This window comes from Varanus komodoensis, unplaced genomic scaffold, assembly GCF_004798865.1.
Source record: "Varanus komodoensis strain SLA01 unplaced genomic scaffold, ASM479886v1 scaffold43, whole genome shotgun sequence".
Classification (NCBI taxonomy): Eukaryota; Metazoa; Chordata; class Lepidosauria; order Squamata; family Varanidae; genus Varanus; species Varanus komodoensis.
Genome location: NW_025335985.1, coordinates 2,740,205 through 2,752,792, shown reverse-complemented (window position 1 = coordinate 2,752,792; position 12,588 = coordinate 2,740,205). Strand labels below are relative to the sequence as shown.

Genomic DNA, 12,588 nt, shown 5'->3' with positions numbered 1-12,588 from the left:
AAATTGTTACTGAGATGGTGCCCATTAAGAGCAGTTCAGGTGTTCACAATACTTCTACCTGAATTAAGATTTAACACTTCTCCCTGTATTTTAAGTATATCTACAATTGGGGTCTAATTTCAGAAGGAGAGCAAAGCAGAGCAAAAAAAAAGAATGTGGTATCTTAGAAATCAATTGATCACTAAGTTTCTTCTTCTAGGTCTCTGTGCATCATGTATATGGGATCTGTGCCTGCACAGAGCCTTGCTTTGGGAAGCTTGCATATCGGAGAAAGATTTTGGCAAGAACCCTTCCCGCTCCCCATCAGGGTAGTGTAAGCCTATGAGTTTCTGCCCATTTTCCTTACAGGTTTTCTCTTCATTGACCACCATTCTGGTAACCTCAGGAAGTTCAGCTTGTCTCTGACATGTTACTCAGCTGAGTGTATCTGTTTTTCAACCATTTTTCAGTTTATCTTACTGTTGTTTCCCACTTTAAAAAAATACTGTTATATTTTCCGTTTTTGCCTCATTCATGGAGTAGTGGGTCCCTTTTGAAAGTGTATGAGTTGTGGGAGTAAACTCCTAACCATGGATAGACATGAGAGCCATGCCATTGAGTCTTGTCCTTATTGTCAAACATGTATGAAGCAGGCTTACAGAGATAGGTTAAACACTTAAGAACACTTAAAATGTTTTCAGAACACTGAACACTAAGACCACAAGGCCATCCATGCAGTAGACACACCAAGGTCCATGGAAAAGGACCATCTTTCCACCTCCAGCCCTCCAACCTCTTCTCTCAGGGCAGTGTCCCCGCTCAGGCCTCCAAGCATGGGGCAACCTGACCCCCCCATAACTGGATGTTCCATAGTTCTTTCAGTAGCTCGAAAACTAACATAAAAGTCAGGATCTTGAAGCCTTCTTATGCCTTCATAGCAAAGAAATATAAAAAGCATTGAGAGAATCATTCTTTGCTGACTATGCACTCAGATCCATCTCAGGTGCCTAACCAGACTCTTGATCCCAGAACAAAAACTGAGTTCTGTTGCATTTGTGTCTCAGAATGAGATATGAGATCTTTCCCCATTTTGGGAGTCAATGTCAGGACCCCAACCAGTGTCCCTGATCCCAATTCACTGGGGCAAAGCATTGCTAGCACCAGCTATCTGATGGCTTATGTTGATGGTGAAGGAGTCACTAGGCCCAGAGAACACTCTCAATCTCAACATCAACTTGTAACAGATGTTTGGAATAGTCTCTTCCTCCTACCTGCCATAACTATCCCTATCGAGGTCAATATTTCTTCAGCCCTTGACACTGAAGAGAATTCTCCCCTTGGTTCTACACCAGGGCCATTCATTGTTCCATACATGCTTTTCTCTCCTGATCCATTCTTCTGGCAACTTCCACCAGCTCCTCATGATGTTGCTATTCCTATACAACATCAGTACTTTGTTACAGCTCAACAGGAGTCCACTGATGAGTCAGTCATTTGCCAAGCCAGCATTCTGTTCTACCATTAGGAAATGTTGAAGGCACTCCAAACTGCTGTGACCTCTTGGGCCTCAAGTGACAGAGGAGGACCCTCAGACTATGAACCTGATCTTTCGGATAGATTGCAATCCCATTCAGAACAGCCAATCTATTTCCTGGATGAGAGAACTATTTGCCATACAGGTTGGGTGTTTGTTTGTTTGTTTGAGGGGTTCAACCAGCCCCTTACAGAGTCTGTGCGATGATTTAGGAGTGGCGGGTATTAAACCATGAATTTTGTAAAGGGCTATCTAAAATCATAAAAAGGCTTACTTATGTGACTGTATTCTACAAATCATTGGTGCTACAATACCTTCATGGAATATAATTAGATGTTCAGTATGACAGAGTAATCTGTATATTGCAACCAAAGTAAGCAAGCAAGCTTGTTGATGCAGCAACTAAACTAAGACTGTTGCACCAGCACTGAAGATACAGTTTGAACAGAACCTTCTCCTGCACAGTTTGTATTGTAATGAATGAGAGTTTCAAAAGAGCCCAGGAAAAGAAATATTGGGTTAGCCATTAACATTAGCCAGCTAGTATTAGCTAAGAAATTAGCAGATTACATGCAAATAGAAAGACCCAACACTGAGAAAAGATCTGGAGGTGCTGTCCTTAACGAATTTCACTCAAAATTAATCCCAGATTATTATTTTCTTGTCCATGGAAATGCTGTGTCTGTAAATAAAGCAAGACTAATCTGTAGCAGCTTTGATAGGAAAACAGTGCTTGCTTTTAGTAATTTATTAATACTGTTTGTATGCTGCTGCTTTACAACTAATGAGAGATGTGAATGATCTCTGTCTCATTCTCTGAAAAGCAGTTTCTTTCACAAATGACTCAACTGACAAAACGTAGCCTCTTGCTCCTCTCTTTTTATCTATTTAGCCATTATGAAGCACATTTTTTTCCTGCAGCTATCTGTTTGGTAACCTAAAGATGTTTATTATTATCATTAATATCAGGCATACTTGAGCTCAGTATCCTTTCCTCTGTTCACCAGAAATGGTATGCCATTTCTTTAGCAGTCCTTAGGACACCAAGCTCATATCAAAGAAGAAACGTAGCCCAGCTCAGCTCAATAGAAGCATGGTAGATTTATATGTGGAGATAAAATATACTTTTATCAAATTTTTATGGGGGATTTTAAACAAGCAAGTAACCCCTTGTGTGTTTGAGTTGGTTATAGGTTTCTGATTAGAATAACTCGTTATATATACCAATGTTCCTACTTTACAAATAGCACATCTCAATTTAGTATGGCAATCCTTGCTCTATATGTATATGAGTGAGATCAATCCATAAGTTCGATCTCTCAAAGCAGAGAATTTGTGATCCCTGAAAATAATTAAATAAATAATGCATTCATGTATATGGGTGTTTTTCATTTGCTTATATTATTCTAAGCACTGGCAGTGGGAGGAGCACGTCCTGTGCCTCATACTATACCTGGAACTTTATCTATTGCTACCTTGGTCAGTCCTTTTTTATGGGGACATTTGTGATGTCAAGATCAAGGTTTGCTCACAGCACCATTTGACCAGCTGGCATTTATTCATTCATTCATTTATAAACTTGTATTCTACTATATTGGCCAAGCGTTCTCTAAACAGATGAACATGGGGAACAGAACTGCAAACACTAATAGTAGAGCCACCCTAGAAAGTCATTGTCCTGTGAGATGCCCGAGAAGGCCAGCCTAATCTCTTAGTTCTTCAGCCTGTCTTTTCCCCTTATCCTTTGTCTTAGTCTGTAATGCCCAAGAGATTCCTGGTTTATATATTCCCAAGCCTATTAATCACCAGTCAAACTCCTATCTTGCAATTAATTGTTTATTAGGACCAAGGTGCAAGGACAAGGATCAAACAGATAGCATGGATAAAAGGATAAGTCTTGTCTTGCAAGGATTTGAAACCATTTAGTTGGTCTAAATGTCTGCTCAGCAGTGAGAGCTAGCAGAAAAGTCTTTTGAATCATTAGCAGTCTATACCACAGAAAGGGGTAAACTGGTGTACATTAACATTAAGACTCTTTTTGACCCACAATCTCCTGTTCCAGCAGCAAGTCTCATTCTGGAGAGACTTAAGTGATCTTAAGGTCATGCATACAAAACAATGGGAGGGAATCCGCATGGCCACACTGTATTATTGCCATCATCATTGATCCATCATTTTAAGGGCACTAGAAGGGTATGATTGCAAAGCTAAGTGTTTGGTGGGTGGGATAATAATATTCTCAGAGTCACACAGAAAAGCAATCTTTGAAACCTGCAGTTAAGTTCTGGGAACAACTAAAATTAACTACTTTTTATGTCCTCAACAAAGCCTTCACAAAAGAAAACAAAAAAGGCTTAAACATGCCTACAGCCATTATCATTAGGACAAGGGAGTGGGGTTTCTCTGAACCATATAGCAGCGTTAGCATTATCATTTTGAACTTCTAATGGTTTGCAGAGAACTTAAATCTTACAGTTAAGAATTAAGACGGGTTTGAAAGACATATTTTAACAAAGCAGAATCCAATTTTCAGAACAAGGCTTAAAAGACAAAGACATCCTTCTTGCCAAAGACAAAGTCAAAAACATACCCTCTGGCTGATGGTGAAGAGGCTTTTAATTACATGAGGTGATTGGCTGCACTGGTCCCTCCCTCCATTTCTTTCTCCCTTTCTCATATTCAAACTCAAGGAAGCAAACCACTTGTGTTGTGTTGTGTTGTTTTTTAAGTCGAGAATAAGTACAGAGCTATGTAGGTGGCTTTAAGCCATTGCCTCCTGCTATGGGGGCATATATCAGCAATTTATAATTTAAAAATTCAATTTAATGCATTTTTAAAGTAAGGTAAACACGGTTTACATGCATTTAAAATAACACACAGGCTTTCTGCTGCTGGTGGTGATGGTCTTCTGGCTGCACAGCAGACAACAGATCAAGGTTGGCTCATCTCTCCACCATTCTTGAGTACTACTCCTGCTCTCGAAGAGAGAGAGAGAGGAAACCATCTGCTTGCTTCCTATGGTCAGACATCTGATTGACTCTAAGCACCAAGCCTTGGTCCTCCTGGTTGCCTGGAGTAGAGGGCCCAAATATGGTCCCAGGCAGTGAGTGTCCCTGATGACTTGTTAAGAATGAAGGTCAGAGCATTCACCCGGCTCTGTTCCTTTTGAGCATGCACAATCAATTCAAGTTACGACAACTCAGATTCAGGCTGGACATCAGGAAAAGCTTCCTCACTGTCAGAGCAATGCAACAGTGGAACCAGCTGTCTGGAGAGGTGGTGGGCTCTCCCACACTAGAAACATTCAAAAAGAAACTGGACAGCCATCTGAGTGGGATGGTGTAACGTGGTGTCCTGCAACAGCAGGGGGTTAGACTCGATGGCCTTCATGGCCATTTCCAACTCTACTGTTCTGTGATTCTATGAATGCTGCTTCTGAAGCAGACAAGAATCCCGAGTTAGGGAGCTAGGAGTATCTGCCACAATCAGGAGTTTCCTCAAACCTGGCATATTAAGATATGAGAATCCTCCTGGGATATACACAATGTTAGGTGCAACCAAAAATCTAACTGGAGTCCACAAAGTAAAATGTAAGCCTTGGAATAAGCACCTGAAAGGCCCCAAGAATTGAAATCAAATGAAGCTAAAAGTGAAGACGTATAGGACAATTAATGGGTGTTCTTGACAGGGAACATTGGTATACACCTTACATGCTAGGGAGGGTGGTAGAATAGCTAATTCTTAAAATTGTGTGACTAGGAATAGAGGATTTTTCTCCACAGGACCATCCTTTGACAGATTCAAGGTCTGAAAGCTGAGAATAGTAGTCTTCCCACTATCATGCGCCTATGCAAATAGAAGTACAGTCAAAATTCACCTTTTGTGGGTTTCACTTCCATGGATCTGATTATTTGCAAGCTTGCCAGCAATAATTAAATGCAAATTATTTTGGAGTTTTGCAGCCTACTGCAGAAAATCATAATCACCAGAGAATGGGGGTGGGGGATTTAAAGGGGAGGGAGGCCTCCAAAACTTGCCTTCTTGCTCCACCCATACTGAGAAGGATGACATTTCCTTGCTGAGAGTCCAAGCTAAGATTGTTTGAACTAAGCAAATTTACAGTTCACCAGGGCGGGCAGGCTTCTGGGTTATGGGATCGACTTTCATTTTGTTACTTAGAACCCAGAAGGTCACCTACTAGGCACAAGTGCAAAATAATGACAGAGGGAGGAAGAGCCAAATGCTGGCTGCTGACCTGGGAGGCAGAGTCAATTAGCTACTGCACAGCTCCCCCATGAACCTGCATTCCAATGATTTCGCTAGCAGACTAAAACTGGCCAGCAGAACTGCACCAAAAGCTTGCAACCAGTATGTTTTGTATGTTGGGAAGCACTAGGATTAGAGGGAAATAATTAGTATTGAGTTTAAGATCAGTTTCTTTTTGTTGCAGCTATGCTTGCTGTGATTAAACTATTGGGAATAGAAATCTTTGGTAATTTACTGCAAATAACTCAAGATCTGCCAGTATATCCTGCTCTGTCTTCTGCCTACCCATGCTTTACATGGTTCAATTCCACCTTGACTTTTTGCTACTCGCTATTTGAATCTCATTACATTTATGTGCTTGGTATCTCCCCCCCCCCCCCCCATACACACATACATACACAACATCTTTAGTGGTTAGATTGGTTTAAACTTGAACAGAATATGTCTTATTGTGTCATTTTTGCATTGGCTCATGTTGGAATGGATGAATTATCAGAATTAATCAAATTCGTCTCTGCCATATCTTGACTGAGGCTCACAGAGTCGCAGTAGTCTCAGTCATGCCAGAAAAGCTGATGCAGTGCTCAGTCTTGAGCAGCTTCTGATTAAGTGTTCATAACACGTTCCATCACTATATATTGACACATTGGACTGCAAAATCTCCAAAGGAGCTCCTACAGTGCCTATAAATCTGCTTTATGCAAATGTTACTTACATTTCCCCAACCATGCTCAGACTTCTCTTTTGTGCAATGCAAAGGGAACTGCATTTTAATATTTCACTGAAATGGCATTAGTCAAAAAGATTAGAAGGGCGTATTCAGTGCCCTGATATCAGCATTGTATTTGACCTGGAGCTCAACCCTATGCATGTTTAGACAGGAAAATGCCCTACAATTCACAGCATTGCCTGACCAGCTTGCTAAAAAATGCTGAGAGTTATAGCACTTTTTTTTGGTTCAGATATGCCTAGGATTAAGCTCTAAATTGCAAAATAGTCATGCATTTTAAAAACATTTTTGTGGGTGCTTTCTAGGCATTATAAATATTAGTGCTCTTGAAGAATTTTCACATGTGATCTAAAATGCATGTAAAAACAATGGACAAATGATGCCTATATCCAGAACACCTATTGCTGCACAAGACTAACCACATATGTGGATATGAGTCTGTTCTGCGTTAGTAGTAGATTTCTAATGGCTTCAGCGGTTTAGATTAATGAAAAGCCTTTGTTCAAAATCCATATTTCCAAAATGTACAGTGTACCAGGATCAGGGCTGGCTCCAGAGAGTGACAGATACAAACATTTACTGAGGTCCAAGTCCAACTATGGTGAAATATCAGAGGGGAATTACCAGAGTACCCTTCCAGAGAACCAACAGAAGGTGGTCTGTTTGAGCCCCCCAAAAATATTTATACCAATGAAGTCATATTCGTATTCAAGCATTTTGCATGCAAAGAACATGACGTTTGATTAAATTGCTTCTGCTCTACTATCTGAGGTTGAAAAACCAGGTTTCTAATTTTTTGTACATATTGCCATGTGGCTTATTCCTTAAAGGGTAAAATTGTAAAGTGCAAGGTGATAAATTATATACTGGAACTCATGATCTATCCATAAAAATTACTCAGTCTGCTGTAATCCTCAAGGTTAGCAAGATCATATTTGTCCATTTTTTGTTGGGAGAACAAAAATTTCTATTAGTCCATTTGACTAGTGGTAATTTGTATCTACTCAAATTTAAACTTCTATTAACTGCTTGCTATAATTTTATTTGATCTCAAGAGTATTTTTGATGAAATTTCACTCAGTTTTATTAGTAAACAGCTGCTACTTGCTGTACCTAGGACAATGAAAAAAACCAGGAGCAGAATTAACCTTAACTTGATTCACCTTAATTTCAACTATTTCAGGAAAAACTGAAATACTTTTGGTTTTCTCAAAACAAGATTACCTTTTTGATATAGGGTGTTGGTGTGTGCTTGCACATGGGAGCAAGGCTTGCTCTTACAGCTGATGTACTGCTGATAAAGAATTAAATTAGAAATATTCTGTGAAAATAATACATCATTTACACAAATGGTATGACTGAAATGCAAGGTTTTCCAAAGTTGGATTTATTTTAAAATGCAGAACAACCATGTCCTTGAAATCATAATGGTTCTCTCCCTCATAAATGCAACCGGCTAGTTGATGAGAAGGCAAACTTTATCTGTAGGTAGCAGGCAGAAAGAAACTGCAGCTGAAAGGCGTATGTCTCTAGGGAGGGATCCGATATCCGACTGTCTTAGCATCAGGTCCAGCCCATAAGGCTGCCACCTACAACCTTCCCCGCCCTCATCCTCATTGCAGCTTTGTTAGATCGCTTTAATCGATTGGCATCCTTTCGTGACCACACAGTGGGAGAAAGAAAAAGAGAGAGTCTTACTTGCTCCTCCATGCCTCCTTTTGATTTTTATGGCCTCTGTTCCATCTAATTGGATAAAATAGGAAGTCACTGGCAGTCCTGTGTTGCCGGGTGTGCTAATTTAACTCAGACCAGCCCTGCAGAGGGATGGGGTGGGGGTGGGGAGAAAGCAAGGAGAGCAGAGGATTCTCTGCACGAGAAGAACAGAGTGGAGGAAGAAAGGCAGGGAGGCACTAAAGGAAAAGAGTACTGGGAAGGATTTTTTTCTTTAAGAGGAAGTGGAAAGAATTAAGGACAGAGTTGCCCTTCTCTCTTTTTTTCAATCGCTCTGTAATGATATTGCTTGCAGTGATGCTCAGGGAGCGGGCACCTGCTGCTCTATAATGATTCAGCCTCTTTCTGTCGGCTCTTTCGCAAAACAGGATGCTGTTGCTACTGTCATTGCTGCCGCTGCCGCTACCGTTCTCACTGATTTTCCTTTTGCTTCTTCTGCATGACGGCTGTGTTTTCCTCCATCTAAGCAGTCACCAGCCTCAGATATCCAAGGTGAGAAGCCAGCCTTTCACTGTGGACTGTTGGTTCACTTAAACAGTTTTATTTAGTATTTCAGCTTCATTTTTCCCTCATTTTGACTCCCTGAAGAACTGAGATGACTTGAGAGGAATTAAAGAATTATAAGAAAATTAAAAAGTGATCACAGAGAAAGAGCTGAATCATTATGTAGGTCATTCTTTCTCCTTTTTGAGTATTTGGAAGGATTTTTTTCTTTACTGTCTGTATTTAGATCATGCTGTTCTATGTCAGCAGCATGATCTCTCTTCTGATCCCTATGCTGTACTGCTGTAAGATTTCTGTGGATCTTTTTTCTCTTCTCTGGTTTGCTTATTGATAATAATGAACTAAGATAAGAGCTTTTAGGGCCTTCTAAAGCAGTAATTTGAGATATATATGCTTAAATATGTCTGAAGCCACTCTGGAGAGGTTTCCTAACCCTTCAACCCAGCTGAGCCCCACTGCATCGTTTGAGGGGCTCCCTGTTGAAGAGGACATGGCAGAGACTCAAACGGAGGAAACAAGGGTGCAGGGAATAGCAGGCCTTGCTGCTACTTGCTGTGTGTGCCTGGAGGCAGAGCGACTAACAAGCTGCCTCAACTCCGAAAAGATCTGCATTGTCCCAATCTTGGCATGCCTGATCAGCCTCTGCCTCTGCATTGCTGGCCTCAAGTGGGTGTTCGTGGACAAGATCTTTGAGTACGAGTCTCCTACCCATCTTGACCCTGGTAGGATTGGGCAAGATCCATTCACTTCTGTGGAACCTACTGCACTATCTGCTTGGCTGCCATCTGTAGTGCATACTTCATACTTTCCAGTGCCTACCAATGAAGCTATATTTGAGATTACAGGGCAGCCTGATGGGCCCTTTATAGCTACCTCTGAGGCTGCTCCTAAGCCATCTCCATCAAATAATGGCTTAGATTATAATTTCTTACCTTCCACGGCAGCCCCATTACTTTCATCTAGCCTAGAACCTGAAGTGAATGGACCTACAACAGCATCTCTGGCGCAAGAAATTGAAACCACTATCCAAACAGCTCCACCAAAACAAGGTAAGTGTAACAGCATGTCCCCTACCTCGCATGCCACTATAGGAATTTGCAGGCTGTCAATACATAAAACACAGGTCCAATCTGTATTTAATAAGACTAGTATGATTAGCAATCTGATAAGATGGTTTTGCTGATCACCAAGCAAGAGTGGTTTAGCTCAGGTACTAGCCTGTCCTTTAGTTAAAGTTCAGAGAAAGCATCTTAGAAGGAGTTGCAAGTTACTTAATAGTATTATAACACAAGATTGTGGTTAGCTTATTCACTAGATGCGGTTTCTAAACAATGTGGGAGGTTATTTAAATAATTTTATGTGAAAGTTACACTAGTTTGTTTTTTATTTCAGTTCCTTGACTTAGCCTGTAGTTTCTCTTCTGCAACTTTTCGTTTCTGTGCCCTGACAAATTATGCTGTCATTCATGCACAAACATTTCTTCTCTTAAACTAAGGAGTGAGTTCAGTGTTAATCTGGTACTAATTCTAGGAACTCATGCTTAGTAGGACTTTTCACCACAGTACCAATCTGTACCAATATGAACTGCCGTATTTAGTCGCAATAGTGTCTTCTCTGGCCAAGTATCTCTTGACATTCTTTATAAGTATTCATTTTAGAGCTAAATGAAAGAAAAGGCTTACTGTCTTCAGCTCTGGAACCTTTTTCTGCCAGGGACTTGGCCTTGGAATTTGTGGTGTAATGATGAAGGTGAAAGAGCCTCCAGGCATGTGCAGAGCTAGGTTTCCTTCTGCATAAAGTAATTAGAGCCAAGCCACACATACCTGGGAGCAGGGGACAGCATTTTCTATTTTGGAGGATGTAGTTTCAGGGTTGAGCCTGACAGTTTTGTGGGTTTTTTTAGAATTGTAATTTTAAGAATCATTAGAAGGAAATTTTATTTATTTATTTATGTGTATGACTCTGCCCTTTCTCAGCAATATCTTGACAGATTCATCGTAATCTCCCCACCCTTTACTGTTTTAGCTCTGAGTTCCACAGAGGAGCCTAAACTGGTAGAACTAAATTGTAGAGCCTCCTTTCCTTTTAGAGTTTAAATAAAAATAATGCATAATTTTACCATATAATGGGGATATTAATCTCCTAAACAAAATTTAACAAAGTACCTTGATACAGGAATGAGTAAACAAACAGTTTTATCAAAATGGTCTTAACCTTTGCTATTTAAAATGTTTTAGAAGAATAAAGTCCAGTGCTAATGAAATCGCTAATATTTTTTGAAATGCAGCTATTGAAACAATGCAGTTTGGGCTGTGGACAGGCAATGTGTTGGCAATTTTTTAACAGAAACTTAGAGTGGCAAACACTGTAAGTTCCTTTGATTTGTTTTACTCTCTTGTAACAGGATTGCCAATCTTTGTCTCCTCTCCTCTCCCCATTCCCTTGGCTATGATATTTTTGAGATGTTATTTCTGGAGCATCATGTTTTTGCCACTTAGCCATATGTGAGAGACATATCAGATAGAAAAAGATTTGCCTCATCACTGCTTATTCTGAATTCACAATTATGCAATTTACAAATTGATTTTGTAGGACTCTTAGTAGGTCTTTTCACCACAGTAGGTCTGTTTAGGATTACAGTCTTCATGTGCTGGATGATATGGACTATGTAAATAAAAAAATCCCCATTGCTTTTCAGTGGAGCTACACCCATGTGTAGCAGCCCTGGATCTTGTCCAGTTATAATAATAGTTCTTATCTGAGTTCTACAGATCAGGAATTCAAAAAGCACAACCTCACAGCTTCTTCAGGTATCTTCTGTCTTGAGCATTCATTAGACAAATACTTGGTGACGTACAACTTACCTTGAATTGCTTATCTGTCAGATAGACAGATTGCTGTGCAAGTGAAGGACAGTTTGTCTGGTACAACAAAGATTGTTTAGGTAATTGCCACATACTGAAATTGCCCTAGGTAGTTTTGTGCAAATGAGAGTGCCTATATTTTTTATATTTTAATTTCAAAAGCTATTCCTTATCTTTTTATTTCAAAGTGGCATCATTGACAGATCTCATTGAAATAGTCTTGCCGCCCCTCTCCTGCTGGCAAACTGAAAATCATTTGCAAAAAGTGGCTTCTCTTAGAAACAAAAAGTGACAAAGATCTCTAAAAGCAAAACAAAACACAGGATTTGTTGTGTTTACACAGTTCTATAAGCAGAAGGAGCAGGATTTAAATCACTCAGTATTTTGTAACTTAAACAAAAGAGAAAGTGGGTTTCTGACAATAAAAAAGATGTCCCAACACCAAATCAGTATTGCCTGCAGTCTTCTCAACCCACATTTGCTGAATAGGGGAGCAGGTACTGTTGCTGAAGAACTGTAGCAATTGTTTTGTGTTGCCTTTTTTATCTGAGTTCTATACATATTTAGAGAAAAAATCATCACTGTTTTTTATTTTTTTATTTGAATTGATCGAGGATATTTACATAAATTGCAATCTTATTCATAACTACTTATGCATGAGTCCCTTTCAGCTAAATGAGGCTTGTTTGAATAGATGTATGTAAGATTCTGAAGCATAATCATGGCAAATATTGGAGCTATGAAAATTCCTATGGAATCAGCATGGAAAAGCAATGCTGTAGCATAGCTGCCATAATATGTATAGCCATAAAAAGTGAACTTGTGCACTGTTGTATCTTATGCAGTGCATGTCATTGGGAGGATTAAAACAGAGTGGGTGGGGTGGGTGAACATTAAGTAAGTACATATATTATTACTAGGAAGCCCCCAAATTGTCATTTTAGTATATCTTCAGAAATATGTTTGTGCAGTTCATGGTT

At 39.8% G+C, this 12,588-nt stretch overlaps 1 protein-coding gene across 8 annotated transcripts in view; it reads left to right on the top strand.

Moving 5' to 3' along the window:
- The window catches only part of NRG1 (neuregulin 1), a 182,822-nt gene that overhangs the window by 83,670 nt on the left and 86,564 nt on the right, over positions 1–12,588 (top strand). For 2 of the 8 annotated variants that reach the window (XM_044443981.1, XM_044443980.1), the window contains exon 1: positions 9,145–9,793. The exons of the other annotated variants lie outside the window; for them this stretch is intronic. In XM_044443981.1, coding sequence (XP_044299916.1) covers positions 9,145–9,793 — 649 coding nt within the window. Of the gene's footprint in view, positions 1–9,144; positions 9,794–12,588 lie in introns of those variants that run through there. 8 annotated transcript variants of the gene reach the window in all.